The sequence below is a fragment of the Accipiter gentilis genome, chromosome 1, assembly GCF_929443795.1.
Source record: "Accipiter gentilis chromosome 1, bAccGen1.1, whole genome shotgun sequence".
NCBI classification, from domain to species: Eukaryota; Metazoa; Chordata; class Aves; order Accipitriformes; family Accipitridae; genus Astur; species Astur gentilis.
Genome location: NC_064880.1, coordinates 2,146,801 through 2,167,079, shown reverse-complemented (window position 1 = coordinate 2,167,079; position 20,279 = coordinate 2,146,801). Strand labels below are relative to the sequence as shown.

General features: G+C 38.1%; 1 protein-coding gene across 2 annotated transcripts in view; it reads left to right on the top strand.

Moving 5' to 3' along the window:
• Positions 1 to 6,349: 6,349 nt before the first annotated feature.
• The window catches only part of PLCH2 (phospholipase C eta 2), a 54,402-nt gene continuing 40,472 nt past the window's right edge, over positions 6,350 to 20,279 (top strand). The window contains exons 1-4 of one of the 2 annotated variants that reach the window (XM_049811510.1): positions 6,350 to 7,414; positions 15,406 to 15,552; positions 15,921 to 16,164; positions 16,704 to 16,833. In XM_049811510.1, the coding sequence (XP_049667467.1) occupies positions 7,294 to 7,414; positions 15,406 to 15,552; positions 15,921 to 16,164; positions 16,704 to 16,833 (642 nt within the window). In that variant the 5' untranslated portion in view covers positions 6,350 to 7,293. The remainder of the gene's footprint in view (positions 7,415 to 15,405; positions 15,553 to 15,920; positions 16,165 to 16,703; positions 16,834 to 20,279) is intronic. The other variant, XM_049811500.1, reaches the window with a different exon arrangement.

Here is a 20,279-nt window from a genome sequence, read left to right as displayed (position 1 = left end):
GCTTCACCTATTCATTTCAGTTTCATGAATAGTCGCTCATTAAAATGTTAACAAGGGATGTGAATGTGAGCTTTGTGATTTCTTAGAAGGTAGAAACAAGAAAAAATTATTTCTTTTCTGAAACAGCTAATAATTAATGAAAGGTATATTGTCACCTCCCCACCGCTTCTCCTGCCAGTCAAAAGAAAATGTCCAAGATCAGGTAAGTCCCTATGAAAGTGTCGTTTCGTTAATAGAGTTCAAAGCCAAAATATGGTTCTGAGCCAAATCTCATTTTCTTCAAGTTATTGTGATATTTAAAATTTAGATAAATAATTCTGTTTTGTCAGGCCTATCGGTAGAGGCTGGAACTTTGTGATGTCCTTGGGACCGGGAAGGAGCACGCCTGATTATTATAATTCATAGGAAGAAGTCACAAAGATGAGACGTGAATACATCTCTTTACTGAAGTTGCAAGGCACAGGACTTTTTGGGTCCCAGTTTGTTTAAATACAAGCCATCTGCTTTGCCTTGCTGCATACAGATTTCTAATTTTTTGTGTGAATGATTCTGACATTTTCTTTTCAGCAACAGACAGACTAAGCTAGTGGCTGTAGAGGAAGCTCTCCACTCTCACCTGTCAGCTACATCTTCCCAGAGTAGTAACCCTTGTAATGGAGCGAGCACCTTGCAATTTCTTCTTTGTGCATCTGCAGCTCTGTGCTGCCATGTAACCTGCCTGTATTTCTGAGAGAGAGCATGATGACCTTCATCTCCATTGTGGATTTGAGCTTGGCGGCTTAATCCCACTCTTTTCTCTCAATTTACAGTATACCCTCATAAGGGTGTCTCTTGGATGACACACAAGCTGAAGGAAGCATTGAATGAAGATGGAGACTGGGTTATTCCTAGAGACAGTGAAGCTCCATTTTATCCCTGTTTCATGAAACTGGTATATATTTGAACAAATAAGGAGTTTGTCACATTTAAAAAAATGTGTATGGCACAAAAGGAAGGTCTAGAAGAGTTCTGAGTCTTCTGCAGGTAGAATATATTAAAATTCACCCGCAAATATGGAAGCAAAGTTTGTGAGTTAGAATCAATTTGTGGTGATGCATTTCAGTAGCAGACATCTTTTCTGGATGTCTTTCAATCTGTCTTGGTTTTCTGTACCAATTTTGACTTGGATTCTTGACTTCTTAGAGGTGTTTTCATAGAAGGCATTCAATCATGTTGATGGATTTCTTCCCTCCCAACCTGCCTTAATCTCCCATTCAGTGTTTATGACCCATGCCACTGAACAGATGGTAAAGTGCTGAAAGATCTTTAAATGTAAAGAGTTTACGATCTTACTTCAATTAAGTGTGTAGCAACATTTTCTTATACAAGGCATAGGTAGGAAAAAAGGTGACCTGAGAGCAACATTTGTAGTCTTAAAATCCTTTATTTTATGCTGACATTTGTCTACAATCAACAAAATTTCAATATTACGGCTTTGCAGGAAAAAACGTCAAATAGCTTTTAAATCCTTTTTTGCGGAAGATATGTTGAAAATGGAATTTCCTTTGCCAAAATCAGCATCAGAATTCTTAGTAGAGTTCATTAGTAAGCTACTGTTGTTATATCTTAATCATTGAATGCAAAAACTATAGAAATATCTCAAAGATGGTGAATGTTTTAAGTGGAAAAGGATTAATAATATTTCTACAGTTTCATTGATAAAACATGACACAAAAATCTTAATATATTGTTTATTAAAAAACAATCTTCCTTAATGCAAAACCTACTCAAAGGCTCAAACCATGAAGCCTGTTCTCACTTAATTAAAATAATTGCCTCATTTTTTTCAGATGAGCTTAAGACTACTAAACATCACGGAGAGAGGCAGACTAATTGTCATTACGTTGGTCCTGTTGTTGCTAATGGTTGTCAGTTCCACGAATATGCCTTCATGTGAATAAAATAATTTAAGAAAATTTCAGGATCAATCCATTTTAATAACGTGACTTTCTAACAGTTTTGGAAAGCTCTGGAAACATTAATATTTGTGGTTGCCTAGCTGAAGCAGCTGTCTCGGGGCTTACCCATTGTGAATTCCAGTACTGAAAGGATGCACCAGGACATGCAATGTTACAGCCATTGCTGTTTCTTCCAGTGGAATTAGTGACTTTGTAAATTGATGCGTACTGAAGACAGATGTGTTTGGGTGAAACTGAATAACTTGAGTATATTCTGAGCCAGTGCAAAACTATTGAGCTTTGGAGCATGGTGGGTGAGAAACAGAAGCTAGTAAATAACCTGGCTTCCACTTGCCACAGGCAAGATGCGTGGCTTTAATCTTGAGTGTGGATTACTGTGCTTAGAGTTGACATCCAGATGGTCTAGCAGTCTGTAGTAGACTAGAGCTCTGTCTGTGTCCATGTCAAAGGTCAGTAGAGCGGAGTTATGTTAGAATTAAGGAAAAGGCAGCTTATGCACAGTGGGGTTAATGTTGTGGTCCAGCCGGTGCTCTGGCCTTTCTGAGCCTGTGAAGGGGTGATTGAATGAGTGCAGGAAATTTGGTTATAACTGTCCGTGTATCTGAATTTGTGCCTTCCTTGGAAGTTGCCAAAACCATCTGAGAGTGGTAGTTTTAGTGAATTCTTAATATAACTAATGCAGGAGTTTTTAGTTGTCAGACATATATAGAAAATATAACAGATGTTTTCTATGCTCCATCAGCATATACTCCCCATATCCCTCTTCTTGGGAAGAGGTCATACCAGAAACATCGGCAGCTGTTGCATACAGACACAGTACATAGAGCGCCACGGAAACCTGAAGGCAAATGGCTCCAGGAGAGGAGAAACTGAAACCGAGTTGACTGGTCTTGCTGTCTAGTTTATGCTGCTTTAGTCCTTTAGGAAGCAGCATTTCTGGGGGAAAGGGAAGAAACATAAATCACACGTTTAGAAGCAGTCAATGAGCATCATGACTTCGGTTCATCAAGTCAAGCTTTCTGTGCTCCTGCTGTTTTCATATTTGTGCTTACGTATGTTGGGGTTTGAACCTTTACCATAATTCAGATGTATTTCTAAACTGTATTTAGTGATGTACATTTCAATCAGATTTCTTTGCTTTTGTTATTTCCCTTAGAAACTTCTCGGCATTTAGTACTTCAGAAGACAGTAACAGGCCTAACAACTCGTATGAAGATTTTAGGCTGGGGTGTCTGAGATATAGCTGTAACTAATTTCTGCAGTTTTTCCAGGGCTTTCTGACGGATGTTTACAGCTGAAATTGCAATGGGGAGGGTAAAAGTAAGTGAGAGGAAGAGTGTACAGATAAATGGCAGTGTGCCAGATGACATTAAACCCTTTTGGTTCCTCCTTTTATTTTATGACTTGTGTTGTGGGTTGGCAATCATTTTCTTTTTATTCTAATGCCATTAGGAGCAAGATTTCCCTGGATCGAAAGTGGGAAATAGTGAGACCTGTATTAAAGTTAATACGTGCATCACTAATGGCTGCCCATGTGTTTCCAAGTATTTTAGAATCATGATGAGGTTAGTTTGTTAATCTGGTAAACTGGCTCTGTAGTGTGTTCCTGCAAGGACAAATGAGTATACAGCCATGAAGTCACAAGTCTAATCTTTGTGGATTTACAGGTCAATTACTGTATCAGGTCTGTAATATTTAATGTCTCTGACAATCAATATCTTGAGCTCTGAAAATCAGTTTATTAAGTAAGCCTGGAGTATTTTCTGTAACATCTTCAACTGGCAGCGAGCAGAAGTACCGAAGTTGTGTCTGCATGCTGTTACCTGATATGCTCAAACTGCTTGCTGCCCTGTGAGCCTAATTTACCTCTTCTGTTGCTTCTTTGTTTTGTCTGCTGCTTGAATCCTGATGTACAGAAGATTTCCCACATTGACATTTTTAGTTTTTTCTTTTCTACTTTGAGGGCTACAGCTGTTTTCCTATGTATTAAATAATTTTGAACACTTTTTGCCTTCCCTCAACAGTAAAGCATGCGTGTTAGAAAGGAATCCATCCATCCTGATGGATTGCATTAATAATAAGTCCATTTGTCTAGGGAGGATCTCCATTTTGCTCGCTTTTCTCCATCTTCCAAACCATATGTAAATTGTGCTCCTATGTATTCTGCAAGATGCTCTTGCTCTGTATGATGGAATCTGGCTTTTCTGCCATTCTTGAAGTGAACGTCTTCTTTTGAAGACTTTTGACATTCTAGCATTGTTCGTCAAGTGTTCTGAGCTCCACTTTTAGCTAAGCCACCGACCCGCCTGCAGACTCGAACATTGTTGGTTTTCAAATCTTTTTGTGGTATGAAAAGCCTTTGTTAGACTCGGAGAATATGAAGTTTCTAAAATGCCATGGAACGAAGTCTTTAATCTGCGTGTTGTGTCAGGTGAGCAAGATTTTTCTGAGGATGTCAAGTGAGGCAAGAATAGAAACCCATTTCAATAGGCTTATATCCTAAGTACTCAGCTCAGTATGCTTAAGAGTTGGGAGAGGGATTATGTCACGTTTAACCCTTTCTTGTTTCCTGTTGCTTTCCCACACTGTTACCTAGTATCCAGCACAATCAATAAATAAGAGGGGCTTTTCAAAAGATTTAATTTTTCTCTGTTTATGTGATCATCTTCTTAGGAGGCCTGAAAGATGGATCGATAGCATCAACCAGAAGGATTTAAAATAACCTTCTCTGGGTGGGTTTTGGATTACAAATCTAACTTTAACTTGAACATTGAAATAGTTCTTCTTTTCTGGTGCTATAAATCACTGGCATTTCTCCGTACACAAATAAAAACAAATCCACTTTCAAAGTCCTGCTTATGCAGAATTCTAATTCTGAACGGTGAAACTAATATCTTGGGCGATGCTGCAATAGGACTTAGGTTTCACTCTTTTTCTCCCTTCCCTTTGTCCCCAGGTTGATAACACATAAATGGTTAATGCAGAATCTAGGATGTCCTTGCAGAATTAATTTTTGAATTTTAAAAGGAGTACCTTTTGCTGCCTAGCACACAAAGTGCCAGCTACTGAGATTTTGCTGCATGTACAACCAGGAAGACTACAAGGAATCCTCCTGATTAGTGTTGCAAGAGGAAAAAAGGGACTAAACAACTGCAATACTTTTGGTTTATTGCAAAAGTTTACCTTAATTCTGCCTCCTTATAATTGAGAGCTTAAAGTTTACCTTGTGAGGTACAACAATGTCATTGTCCCCGATTAAGATGTTATTTCTATAGCATGGAAATTACCCACAAAGATGTTTACTGATTTATTTAAGAAATTCAGAAGAGGATGCAGTAGAGCAGGTAATTAAGCTCACGTTTCTCAGGTGTTATTCTGGCCCCTGCTAGATCTTGCTTCATCTGAAAAAAGGTTTAGGATCTTTAGAACAGTACTTCATGGGTTCTTGCCTTCTGTGTAGCAGTTTTCTGTGGTATGGATTTATGCTTCTTAGCATTTTATGGAAGTTACTCCTCCTTTGATGACAATCACTTTGCAGTCCTGTCACTAAATTAGTCTTGAAAGATGCCTCAGGAGAATGGACGGCTATTGCTGAAATGTTTGAATAAACAGCAGAACGTGACAAGAGTGTACATAGCACTATTGCCACTGCTGACCCTTAGTGCAGACCCAGTTTGTTTTTTCTTTGGAATTAATCTGTGGTTAAATTTAGAGTCCAGCCTAATCTAAGAACTCTGAGCATAGTGAAATAAACAAGTTCTAATTGAGAGTGAGTAATTTCTAGAATTAACTACTCTAAAACTTTTTCAAACTGTGAAAGGAGAAGTAGGAAGCACTTAATGAATGTGTTTTTAAACGGGCAATTTGTGTTTAGCTCATCAAGCTAGAAGCATATTAGGCTCCTTGTGCAGATCACAGATGGCAAGAGCAATTGTATATTGTACGTAAATCTTAATGTAGATTAAGAGGTTGTAATAACATAAATGACAGATTTCTGTATTTGGAGTTTAATGGATGCATTTCAAATGGAATGAAGTAGTGACTTAGTGCTTTTTAAAATTTAATCCTTACCTGCTTTTATCTCTGTCAGTTTTCAAGCACCCTCACTGTTCCTGGTTTCTGTGTACAGCGTTTGCTCTGTACAGTGTAGCTGACTGGCTTGAGTCCTAAGCGAGCATCGTCTATGGGGTTGTGACAGTTTGCAAAGATATTCCTAAATGTGTTGCGAGATGGAAAGATGCTGCTAATGTAGGCAGAGAAGAAGAAGAAAGCACTTTTTTTTAAACTTTTTTTTTTTTTCCCCTACAGCTGTAACATGTCATCTAAATCCCTTGACTGGATAGGGTAGAACCACGGCTTTAGGATTAGTGCGTATGATGGATTTAGGATTTGAAGCAAACATGTGTTGCTGTGTTTGCATTGTATCTAGTTTTTACTGCCTAGGGAGAAATGTTCTTCCTTTTATCATGCATGTCCATTAAAATACTGAGGAGAACCTTCTGAGAAAAGATGAGGACTGATACAATGATATTTTGAAGAGCTGTATGAAGAAGAAAGTATGATTTTTCTGGCTTTTTCAGACCTGGAAGGAGACTGAAGAGCTTAAGCACCTGGACAGATTCGCAGTGAAAGGCAAGGGTGGCTCAGCAGGGCAGAGAGGGGAATGGATTGTACTATTAACTGTGCGCTTATTTACTGCAATGGATATTGTTGGTTGTTTTTGAAGAGCAAGTAAAGCCCTCGGCAAGAGTGGGACTTGCAAATCTCTTAGTAATCAAATACATAAAAGGGGTATCTCTATGTAGGAATTGCTGTCAGAAGGAGGAAGCAGCACGGAGAAGCCAACAACTGTAAATTGCTATAATGTCTTGGTGGAGGCTTAGCAGCTGGTAAAGGAACAAAGGAAAAAGAATATCATCGGGAGGCCTTTCTGTCCAGAAATGGATTCACCTACATGCCATCTTGCCTCATTGCCCTGTCCGTGTCTATCATGTGTCTTCTTTAAAACGTTGAACTGAAACCCACCCAATCCTCAAAAATATACATATAGGTACGTCACATAGTATAAAAAGGATTTTGTTAGGATTTTAATATTCTAAATCTGGACAGGGGAGGAGGCCTAAATTTACTGTGAAACTTCTCTGTAACAACCTGAAAAATACCACTGGATTTTGGAAATCACCGATTATCTTGCTTTTTCCTGATAATATTTTTATGCTATTTATTATTTTATGCTATTTTTATGCATTTTTGAAAATGTGTACTGCAGAATCTTGATGTCTCCTAAGGCCGTCAGTGCTTATATTCAGTTCTGAAGCTGCCCTTTGTCTCAGATATGGATGCCTCAAAAACTCCCTTGCTTCAAAATAAGTTCTCAGTGGCCCGTCTGGCTGAAGAGTTTTTCTGGGTTGGTGGCAGCATCGTAGCTTCTCCGAGATGGAAAATCGGCCATATTGGTAAGATGCAGGCTGAATACCTGCCACTTAATTGAGCAAGATGGAATCATCTTGAAAGCTTTCATGTTTAAATCTTATTTAGTGACAACTTTGTCTAGCTGTAGTGTGGGGGAGTGGAAAAGAAAGAAGAACTTGAGACACAGCCCTAGTCCCATGTTATTTTGCATGGTTGCTAGTGCAATTCTTTTGGTCTTCAAGATCCTCTCAGTTATAATTTCATTTCTGATTTCTTTATATTGTTCTGGAAAAGCAAATGCAAAGTTGTACATTTTGGCGTGTGCAGACCTTTTGAAATTCTCTGTTGCATAGATAGAATCTATCTCCCTCTCCATGCTCATAGTAAGATAGGTTTGCTATCTGCCAGAATTTGTACATCTCTTAAGTCTTCAATGTTTCATGCAATATTTGCAGTTTTCAGTCTTTGAAATGAGCCTTTAGAAGTATCTCTGTTTTCTTCCATAGTAGGTCACTGGACTCTCGGGAGGTTGTTTTCTGAATACTGATATACAGTGGCAAAATTCTTAAGCTTCACTAGCTATCTGAGAAGGGTCCCTTTTTGCTTCATAGCAGCCTTTCTTTTAAATAGGTAATAAAACCAGCAAACCTAGTTGGAAATGGCTAGAGAAATTATATGTTTCCTGTTGTAGTAAATGCATTTTAACAGCAGTCGTCTTGAGCCTCTCAGGTCCAGTAAAGAAATCTGCAGTGACCTTGACCAGAACCACCTGTTGCCTTGGAAGCACTTTTTTGTCCCACTTGTATGTCAGCTTTGCCAGTCAAAGTTTTGGGCTTTTTTTGGGTTTGGTTTTTTTAACAAGAAAGTTGGAGGTATAGATAGCTTAGAAACTAATAGGAATTTTTTGCAGAGGTCCAGAAATGCCATCCTACTCTGCTTCTGCATTTCCCTGGATCCAGATGGCTGATGGAGTCTCAACCAAGAGATGGAGAGCTGACAGACTGACCTCGAGTTAAGCACCCTAATTTCCACAGGATTAAGAGCATCTCTTCTCCCATTAACGTCTCATTTATTAGGGGTTATGCGCTTTAAGGATGGATTCAGTCTTGCATTAACTCTTGTACGCAGCAAATGCTGTCCCAACCATTGCTGGCAGGATTATACAGAAATTTTCTTTTCAAAGATACTTTAAAATGTTTTTGCCAAAGAAAAGAACAGTAGAGAGTCCTGAAATTTAGTGAGGCTTGAGTCAGTGAGAGCAAGTAAGGGGTAGAAACTTCTTACACTAGTAATAAGATGGTTGGTTTAAAAGGTGAGAAGGACCTGCTTACACATCTGTAGGACTGCAAAAATGAAAATAATGAAGGTTAATGAAGTTGGATGTGGTCTGTTTTTTAATTGGATCCTGGCATAATGATGCAAATCAGCCTGCTATACCTGATCTATGAACACTGTAGACAGAAAATACCTTAGGTTAACTTTTGATCATGCCACTCACTGCATGACAATGTCTCCTTTTCTTGGTTTTGTGTTTTTTGATTCTGGGGGTTTGGGGGGGGAGGGGGGGGGTTGTGTTTGGGTATTTTGTTTTGGTTTAGGTTGTGGGGTTTTTTTGGTTGGTTGGGTTTTTCTATTTGGTTTGGGGGTTTTCTCTGTGTGTGTGAAGTAAAATCCACCCAGTGAACAGTCCAGTATTTATGTAAGAGAAAACCGAACCAGTATCTCCCTCAATGAGTTCATGTTGTAAGGAAAAGACTGTACTTTAAATATGTAATAATAAAGAATAAATAAATATAAAAAATAAGTAAGTAAGGTTTAAATACTATAAATAAATAAAGAAGGTCTGCCTCCGTTATGCACTGCAGGATGCTAAATCCTCTATGTAACAGAAGTTGTTCTTAACAGCAATTCATTTGATTAATAAGGCAATGGGTCAAGTAGGATTTACTACTGAGGTATTCCATTAGCGTAGGTGCCTGTATAGGGAGTAAAACCAGGCTGCTGGAGCCAACAATTAATGTTAAAACTTCTGTGATAAGTTACCATTACTTGAGTAAGTGTCTTCAGGGTCAGTAGTGACATTCTGGGAGCCTTTATTATGAGAGTGGTATGATGAATTGTCATGAATATTCCTCAAGCTTACAGAAATCAATTGTACAGTTCATATGCAGAATTTTCAGGCTATCTTCTAAATCCAAGACTTTTCAGCTGAAGAGAATTCTCACCACACTGTACTGGATATATTTTTTATATATATATATATTTTATACGCTTTTATATTATTATATTTATATATTGATTTTTAAAAATATTTGATGCCTCCTGTCTAAACTGAAACTGATATTCCTGGCAGGAGTAGTGGGAGCCAGTCAGTTCTTTGCTTTTCCTTCTGATGAGCCAGTTATAGCTGCAAAACCATTTCCAGTGAGACTTTAAAAAAACCGTAGCAATTATTATCTCTTCAATGGACTTGCAGTGCTGAATGTATGACAAGTGTGGGAGTGCTCTGTCTGCATGCCGGAAAGCTGTTTTTGTTTAGTAATATTTTAAGGGAACAGCTTGCTCTTATAGTGCACATGTACTGGAGGGGTTTCTCTAGGCTGACCAACATGTTGCATCTTCTGGAGGCCCTGAAGAGAAATAAGCCTCTGAAATCTATTTTCCTCTCCTTGTAGTGTTTAGGAGAGCGGTTGTTTTGAAGCATACTATCAGGATGCATCTTGTCAGAATCTGTTAACAGGGCAGAACTCAGCAGTGTTGTGTGACGCTGGCCTTCGGACTTTTTCTGAAGAGACTGGCTAGGGCCAAAGCTGTACAACATAACCTGGAGCCGTATTGAACTTTGGAAGTGACTCTTTTGACAAAGCTGGTCCATGTATAAAAATACTCAATGACTCAATCCTTCTAAATTCTTTTCATCCTCACATGCTAAAATACTCCCACTCCTTCACACATTTACATCAAACCCAGAAACTCCTAAAAGACAATAATGCTACTGAACCATAAATAATTAACAGACGTTAGAACATCTTTCTAACAATAAGTATGATATTGGGCTCTGTTTTTACTTTGTTGTATCAGGACAAATTGTAGGGATTTATGATTTCTGTAGTTTTGTTTTTTATTGTTACTTTAAAACTTTTTATGGTAACTATAAATGTTACTATTAACTATGAAAAATCACTTTGAGTCTTTTTGCTGCATCAGTCTAGTGTCACTTTGTAAGAACACAAGAACAGAACTAAGTGTTCTATGTTTCTGTTTCCTGCTCAGCTACGACAGTGCTTTTTGCTGCAGTAGAGATCCATTTCTCCATGACTGTATTTTGTCCGGATGCAAATTGAGGCAACTCGTTAGATCAAAAGAGAGCTGAACCTCAACTGAATTCTGCACAAAGGTACTATTGAGGTGCAAAATATTATTTAACCAAGAAGAAAACTTCAGCCTTTGAAGATAGTTAGGAGCTATTTCTTCCAAAATATGTTTCATTTCAAGACTGAGGGATTTTTACTTGAAGTATAGAAATGAATCCTTAAAGAAGGTATCTGAACAATGGTAAGGAGAAGCGGTTATACTTGTCTTCTCATCAGTGTGCTATTCTTATTTACATGCTGTGAAAGATTTCAGAAAAAATATCTTATTTTTTCTTTGATATGAGTACCACTATGATTCTTCCTCGCCCACAAATTTTTCTGCCAGTCTCTCTAGGGGTCTAAACTTTCAGTCATGTAGACAGATAAGGGTGTATATTTCAGTGCACATACATATGTAGAGGTGTGGACGTGCACTGTTTCCCCTCTCCATCTCAATCTCCTGGCTGTTGTCTAGCTACCCCTAGCTAACACCTCTGCACTACCTGAAAGGTTTTCCTTCCTGTCATGTTGGTAGGATCCCGGAAAGCTGCCGTTGTTCTCCTGACAGAAGGAGGAAGACATTTCTTGTGCTTTCCTTTCCTCGTGTCACCAAAACTAAAAAGATACTTAAAACAAGTATTTGGTATGGTCTGACCATTCAATTGGCAGGTATGCTGAATAGAACTGAACTCAAGTTTGTGTCCTCAAACATTAATTGCAATTGTGCATTGACTCACCAAAGAACAGTCCAGTGTCCAGATCAGCTGGAACTGGCAGCAGGGCAGCTGCTGAGGTACTGGGTAGGGTTTGGGTGAGTAATCCTGCAGCAGAAATGAACAGCTGCATTAAAAGAGCTATCCAAGGATGCTTATTAAAATTTTAACAGCCGAGGAGTATGTTCTTACTTCACGTAAAAGCAAAGTAAATGCATGTTGTATAAAGTGTACTTTTATTTTGGTGCTTCTTTATTATTTTCTGCTTTGTAACAGGTGTGTTCTTTTGATACTTCTCCCATTTCTGCTCTTCTCATTTCTTCAAATAAAATTATTTACTACAATAACTTCTGAAGAGGAAGTTGGAAATTTAATGTGATTTGAAGTCTGTGTAATTAGGGCTAATAGAAATTTCGTTAACTATTTTCACCAAAAAATTTTTTTTTTTTTTTTTTTTTCAAAAAACTATAAACCTTGTGAAATTAAAATAAGTTCAAGCTTTCCATAATTATTGACTCACAGTAAATTTGAGAAGTATTTATCTTTCTGCTGAACTGGAATGAAAGCAGATATTGAAAAGATTGCAGTGTCTGGGAAATGGTCAAGCCGAGTTTGAATCCACTTTGGATCTGGTGTTGTAGTGAATTCCAGTAATGCTTCTGAACTGTAGCACAGCATTTGCTTTTATGACTGATACCTGCTGACCACATTGATTTAATCTAGGGGCATCTGTGATTGAAGCCAAAGGACCAGCTTTAAGAAATAAAATGTTACATGAGGGGTTATTTTGTTCTCAATTTAACACCTTCTCTCTGTAAATATTTTATTAACATAAACAATGTACTCTACAGAATTGTAGCTTTAAATTTAAATTTTCTTTTATTATTAATGATTTGCTTTCAAATTAACCTTTTGTTGAACCTTCTTTTCTGGAGTAAATTAATTGAATCTGGCTGAATATGAGCTCTAAAGCACAGGAACATTAATGATTTTTTCCATTCCTTTTTACTCTGCCTTGCTTCTTTTGGGTGTTTTTGCCTTTGCCCAAGAGGTAGGCTTGAATCACTGCAAAGAATTGTGTTGGTTTTGATGCATTTTTGGAATACATGGAACGAGTGTTTTAGTTTGGACAGCGTTTCATCTGTAATCTGTATGTACAGACTGATTAAGAGGAGCCTGACCTCAGAATTTCCTTGTATTTATTTATAAACCTGTACTTAGTAGAATATGTATTTTATGTATTGGTTTTCATTCTTCCATCCAGAATCTGAGTAGTAATTTACACTTCTCATCTCTAGGTCTGAAAAAAATACATAAATACATTGGACATGGTAATAGTTTTAATTTTACTTAGACCAGGCAGAAAAGCCACAAGAAAATTAAGTCACAGGCTATGCTCTGTCATTATGGAAAATAAATGGGTGACCTGGCAGAAAATACGAGATTCTGCATTCATTCCTGGGACACGGCCAGTTGCTAACAGTTTGCATTAATGTTGTCAAGCTTAGCTCCTTGCAACAGCTGAATTTCAAAAGAATGCCTCCTCTTTGGGCAGGCATGGGCATGGCCCCAACCTTGCTTCCAGGGGCTTTGCATGCAAGAGCCTCAGCTTAACAGCAGTTCCCAAGGAAAGAGGAGGAGCCCTGCTGAGCGAGAGCAAAGGTCTTTGAGGGAGCTTCTTCTAAGACTTGCTTCTTTGAAGGCCGCTGGCTGCACTGTCTGTAATGCTGCCAAATCCCTGGGAGGGGAACGTGTTTTAAGGGTCCAGAGACAAAGTACAATATAGGTGAAAGGCCTCCTCCTAGGAGAATGTGATTTTAAGGGATTTGGAAGAAGAACAGTCTGTTAGATAGTTGCCACATCTGGAAGCAAATTTGTAGGATCAGTGACTTAATCCATAGAAGCAATGGGAGGCAAAGCTGATACTCCATCTCAACTTTCCAAAAGTACTGTTTCCAGAGTTTACTATTTTCTTTGGCCTGGATGGCAAGTAAAAGTGTGATGTAAACAGCAGACATGCAATGCCTTTGTGATGGCTCTGTATGTAATGAAAATGGGCATTCTTGCTTCTGGCAGGAAGTAAACTTTTGGGCTATAAAGCTTTTTCATGGTTTGCAGAAGTCCTAGTGTTGTTCTGTTACTCTAAAAATGCCGTATTTTTGCTAAAGGAGCTTCAAAATAGTGTTGCTGATAAATTCAGCTTAGCTTTGCCCCAGACCCTTTCTCTTGTGAAAGATCAAACATTTCCGTTACAAATCTGGTTTTCTTTTTGCAGACGTACTGTGATACCTTGGTGTTAACAAGCAAGTTAGGAATATTGTCTGAATCTCCTTGTGCTTATTCTAGAAACTGATACTTATAGTAGTTTGATTTAGAGTGTGATGAGACTATTAGTAGTTCCTCTAAATCCCCCCAAATAAGTGTGCTGCTAGTAGTTCTATTATACTCGCTTATTAGTGTGTTTTGAATGTGCTTTGTGTTTCGTCAGTCATGGGTAGTGGCAAATGGTGGCTAAATGTTTATGAATTAGGACTGACTACTAAAATATAATTATATAGATTCACCAGGCATTTTAGGTCCTAATGTTGTAATTGCATTAATAGGGAGAGGTGTTTTTCTGAGTTTGCTTATAAGGATTGTTCACACGCTGGGAGCAACTTATCTGGGTAAATATTTGTAGAACTGAGCTTCTGAACTTAAGGTGCTTATGAGAAAATTACAGCTCTTCCATAACACCAGACTATGGACTACAAATCCAACTTTGTTAGCATTCAATGGTTTTTTTAACTCAGTCATAAAGAATAATATTTAATTGATATTTTGGATCCACTTTAATGTCAATGTGAGGATTTACTCATAATATATGTTATAGGATAGAAAAAAAAATACTGATAGCTTTTTATTCATACTTATCCTTGTAGGGTCTGAGCGCCTTACACAAAACATTGATCAGCGCAAAGAATATCTGTTTAGTATTGTTCTTTCAGCTTCTTCCCAGGAAGAAAATTCTGGAATCTTTTTAAGGACAGCAAAATATTATTTATATTAGAGAAGGCCAATCAAAATAATGCCACCCTCAACTTGTTAGGATTTTTGCCTGGTTATACATTTCCCTGACTGGTGTAGGATACAATTACTCTGTTGTTGACCCTGACTGTAGACCTCTTTATAAGAATGTAGCCTTTGAAGCTGGCCTCATCTTTGCAGTCACACACTGGATTCTAATCACCTTCTTGCTGTTAATTTTTAAGGCAGTGAAAATGGTTTAGCTCTTAAGTCATTTGTACATAAAAGCTTTTGAATTTTTAGGGTTCCTAGAATACTTTTGATGACAAAGTTGGGTAATAATTTTATTGTTTTTTTAATTGGATTCTGAATAGATAGAATGCATACTAAACTGCTTCATAAGAAGCCATGGTACTTCTAAACAGTGATACTGCTGACAGGAACTCCAGAATTTACAGAGAGGAACGTGAAAAAAAACTCCTTGAAGTTATGCCACAAGGTTACCGTATGCTTAAGAGGCAAGAGTGTAAGGTATAATGAAAATAACTTTCCTGACATGGGGTGGAACTGTGCTAGTTTTTGCTGGCCAAGGATCCAAACTTCCAGGTGAAATTTCATACTGTGTGCAGCACAAATTTTACATATTGTAGGAGCTTGAATTAAGCATTCAAGGTGGTCTTAAGCAGGGTATGCACCTTACACCAATTCTAACATATGTCTGTTTCATACCTATTAATACGGGAATGAAAACTTTCACATTTACAGGTAAGTCCAACAGTTGCCAATAATCTTTCTGACTTTTTGATCATATAATCTGACCTCATATATTAGACTGTACAGGAAATCTTGTCCTTTGACTTGAACTGTTAATTTGGTAGCTGCTTGATATGTTTTCTTCCTGTAAAGGTGATTTTAAAGGGAGTGAAGTCTGACTTACTGGTATCACGTTATTTCTCTCTTCAGTGGAAAGATGTATGAGTTCCATGCAAACTGGTACCCAGATGATCAAACTCCGTGGCAGTTCCAAAGGGTTGGTCCGCTTCTATTACTTGGACGAGCACAAGTCATGTATTCGCTGGAGACCCTCTCGAAAGAATGAGAAAGCCAAAAGTGAGTGTCAACTACAGAACCTTTCTTCTGATTCCTCCTAGGGTCTTGCCTTCTTATGAACAAACAAAAATGAAGGATTTGGCTCATTCACGGGTGATCAAGAAGAATGTTGTACTTGAATTTAAAGGGCAGTAAATTGTTTTATGATTAATAGTTTATGAAGATTAAGTTGCTATTGTTAGCCTTGCAGGTTGCAGTACTGTAGTATGTTGTAAATGAGTTGCAGGCAAAACCTGTGTGAACTGGGGACCTTGCAATGTGAGCTTTGAGCCCTTTCTCTACAGGATTTCTCTACAGAATAAATGCATCTTGTCTGGCTTAGGGCATGCACACAGTCATTAATGAACTACATGCTTTTGTCATTCTAGTTTCTATCGACTCTATTCAGGAAGTTTGCGAGGGGAAGCAATCGGAGATCTTTCAGCGCTATGCCGATGGCAGTTTTGATCCCAACTGCTGCTTCAGCATCTACTATGGAGACCATATGGAATCTCTTGACCTGGTATCTTCCAGTGGAGAGGAAGCACGCACCTGGATCACAGGGCTAAAATACCTGATGGCAGGGATCAGTGATGAAGACAGCCTCTCAAAACGCCAAAGGACCAGAGACCAATATCCTTCTTAGACTATCTGAGAGTATTTTCCAGGGGTGGAGAGCTATCATAGCATAGGGATTCCTTTAAGTATTTGTTTTGCTGAAACAAGCACTAGTCTTAAAGCTTCAAAGTGGTTCCCGTTGTATTCCCTGTTTCCAGAGACAGAGGAGTCCTTGAAGAGGATTGTTCTGGGCAAGATTTGGAGATGAATGACTGCAGTGGACTGAAAAACATACAGGTATGTTCTTTCACCTGTTACTTTCTGTGTAAAGCTGTCCATTTCATTTGGTTATACAGGACAAAGTGTGATGCAACATTGAAATTTGCTCAGAAGTTAGTTCTTCTGTGTTGTATGTAGTATGGGTAAATAGCATGTGTTGCATATTGGGCATAGCAAGTCTAGAAACTGTTACTGTAATAACATGAGTTATACCTTGAACTTTCTTTCATCCTCAGTCTCATACAGTCTTTCCTAACATGAAAAAAAAATCATATATACATAATGTTCAGTAATATCCCTTAATATTCCGTGCTGTTCCTTAACTCCTGTTCAATGTGGTTGAAGCAGACATTTGATGAGGCAGATAAAAATGGTGATGGAAGTCTGAGTATTAGTGAAGTGCTCCAGCTAATGCACAAACTGAATGTGAACCTACCCCGACAAAAAGTCAAGCAAATGTTTAAGGTAAGAAATTCAAATGTGTTTTCTTCTAAAAGAACAAGGATTCAGCTGCTGGAGATTTAATGTGAAACCTAGTAGGAGAGATTGTAAATACTTCATCATCTGGTTTGTTTCCACTCTACTGAGAGATACTACACAGTCCATTTCATAAATTGAAAAAGAGCTCCAGAAACACATCATAAATAGTTATTCATAGAAAAAGGCATTACACCAGGTACCTCCTGGTGTTACATAACATAAAGACACACAGTACAGAGATTGCTTTTTTGCTATACTTGTTGATCTGAAACTCAGTCACACTTCCTTCTCTGATTACATTCTCTCTAATAAATAGTATCTAGTAAAGTATCCAATATCCTGCAGTACTAATAAAATATCCAGTATGCAAACTTCCGCATCTGTCAGGTTTTTTGCATTGCTAAGAGCTATTTGTTTGACATTGCATTCTGCTGACCTTGACCCAATTTACTGGGCAACTGAACTATGGAGATGTGTATGCTTTTGTAATCAGAAAGTCTGTTGTGTGAAGGACCTAAGCAGAAGTTGAATCAATAGTTTTCAGCACAGTGAACTACTATGACTTTTGCCCTACACGGAGTCAGGGACACCTCAGTATAATTTTCCAGCAGCTCTGGTGTTTTAAAGAATGTTCTCTTGGAGAGGCTGTGAGAGATCGTTTCAGAGAAAACTAAACACTGGAATTTCAGCAGCACTGAAAGGGATCAAATACCTATCTACCGATGACTTTCTAGGCAGTCTGAATCTGTCCAAGGCATTGTGTATAGCTGAATACTTAAGTTTTGCCTAACTTAAGGTGGAGAAATATTCTAAGCCTGATTTTGCAAAACTGAAGCAGGAATAAGTGAATTGCCTAAGGTCACACAAAGATCTGCGGCAAGGCAAAGGTAATTTTGTTCTCTGTTGGTGCTTGAAGACTGAGCCATCTTTTATTCTAAGCATCTACTGAGGTTGTACAACTCCAGGGCAGTTTGCAATCAATTTAAGGCTGTTTAAAGATTTCTTAAAGTTCATGTCTTCATTTTCTGAAGCTTTTCTTCTTTTTGGGGGTGATTTTTCCTGGTTTGATGAAGTACTTATGGAATGAGACTGCCTGGGCATATATTTTTTCCTGTTGCTGTGTGAGTAGAAGACCACTTTGAAACAAGTAGTCCTTTTGGTATTGCTGATGTGTAAAAATTCCTTTTTTATTTTTAATCTTTCTTTCAGTGCACTAGGACAAGAACATTAGAATCCTTCAGTCCTATGAAATAGAAACCTGAAATCATATCAGAGTCTTTGGAATCATTTTACTGATTCATGCTAATGAGTGAATACTCTCATTTTGACATGATCTCTGCTAAGATGTGAAAATTAGGCTCTGTTTATCATTTAGGAGGGGTCTGTTCCATTATTCTGAATTTAGTATTCCCTAGAGAATTACCTACCTGTGTGTGAAATTGATACATAGAGAGAGAGATGGTAAGAAGTGTAAAACCTAAGCTTCAAGGTTTAGATGGTGTTAAGAACCTTGAATGAAAAGCACTTTCGCTGACAACAGCCACTAGTTATAGAATTGTTCCATTGCTAAAGAACAGTAAAAAATAAAGAGAAACAGTCGGCTGGGGCTTTATGATACGATTAATAAATCTTGTGCAAATAAATTTTATTATGCCGGCTCTTGTTCCTTAATAAACTGCCATAATGTTGCATAGCTCACCGAGTCCTACGCGCAGACCTCATGGAAACATGCACAGTATGGGTAGTTTTGGGGGGGATCAAGGGGAAGTTAAGAATAGTGGCAGTCAGCGTGACTTTTGATAAGTATTTTAACATGAAACTGAACAAGTGAATGTGTACATTTGGATGGGTGATTTTGTATTCAGTCTGGATGTGAAGCTGTCATTCCTTTAACTTATTCCTGAGAAAAGAAAGGAAGGCAAAATGATCTCTTTCGTTGGTTAGAAACCGATGTAGCCACTGCATTTTGCCATGGACAGTCTTTATAGACTGACTTTATGGCCTCTGATTATGGCCTTTTATCTCTAGCAGAAGAGACGAGCGTTAGAGAATAATTTTGAGAAAGACTGTAACCTGGAAACCTTCTGACTAATTTGACTGGAGAAAAAATGGGCCTTGAAATGTTCCTTCTCCTCCATGGCTGTATGTATTTATTCTAATGCCTCTGGGTTGAAAACATTTTTAACTTACATCTCTTTCTGCTCTTTCTCTCATCCTGCTGACAGCTGATGCTGAAGCCTGCTTGGTTGCATCCTATGTGCAATGTAACTTGCTTTGTGGGTCCAAAATGGTAAAAGATGCTCAAATGGAGCATGGAGAACAGGATAACTTTGCAAACCGCAGCAAGTCAAGGCTATGGGGAAGGAAGGAAAGGCGATTGGAAAGTTTCCAGTAATCAGATGATACAGGTTATCCTAGTGTATGCATCAGGCAAATATTTTGCCCATCATTTGGGTGAGTTGTTCTTTAGGAACAGAAAGTCCTGCAGAAAAAGAGTTTGCAGCTAGGGAGAAATTTAAACAGAAGTTTAGAAGTAGAGTTAAAATACTTGAGCATTTTTTCTGTATGTTACTGAAAAAAAAGAGAAATAAAAGCTTCATAACACACAGATGCCCCAGGAAGCTGGGTGCTCATTTCTCTCGGGCTGCTCTTACCATGCCAGCCCTTGTTTTGATTACCATTTTCTGTTTCTGTTGCATAAAATTTATGTGGACCAGAATGAATTTTGAAAGTAGATTTGTCCATGCTGTTGCACACTAGTGCATTATAACACCCTATACATGTCCAAATAGAAAAAGAAATTTTTAAATGGAATGAAATGCTAGTCACCAGGAACTTGCAAATACCCTCTCCTTTACCTTTGCTTTTGTTTGGGGAAGAAAAGAAGTCAGTTTGTGTCTTTCCTTTCTGCAGATGATAAATTATCCAATTGATGGATTAAGAACCTGTATGGTTAGGACCCTGAAAAATTTTACATGAGGCTATTGCATTAAACAGCAGTTTGTGCAAAAGCAGTGTCTTCTGCCAACTGAAAGTTCTTTGAATTCCAAAAGTACTGACCACAGGGATGAATGCTTGTAATCGTATTTCTGCAAGAGTATGGGCTACTGTGTTAGTCCCTGATTGTTTCCATACAGAAAATTGTTCCCTCTAGGGCGCAGCCAGTACCTTATGAGAGTATTGGAGATGAGGACTTTTCAGCTATTTTACTTTTTCTTATGCAATGTCTGGACAGAGTATGTATGTACCTTCAGAAACATAATGTATGTTTAGGTGCCTGAAAATCTCACAGTTGGAATGGCAGCTGTTCAAGCACTGCTTCAAGTTTACTAGAAAGTCATGCTAGCCTTTTCAATAGGATTTTCAAAAATTCAGTTCTGGACACATTCCAGGCTCAAAAGCCTTTGAGAATCATGCATGTACAGCCAGAG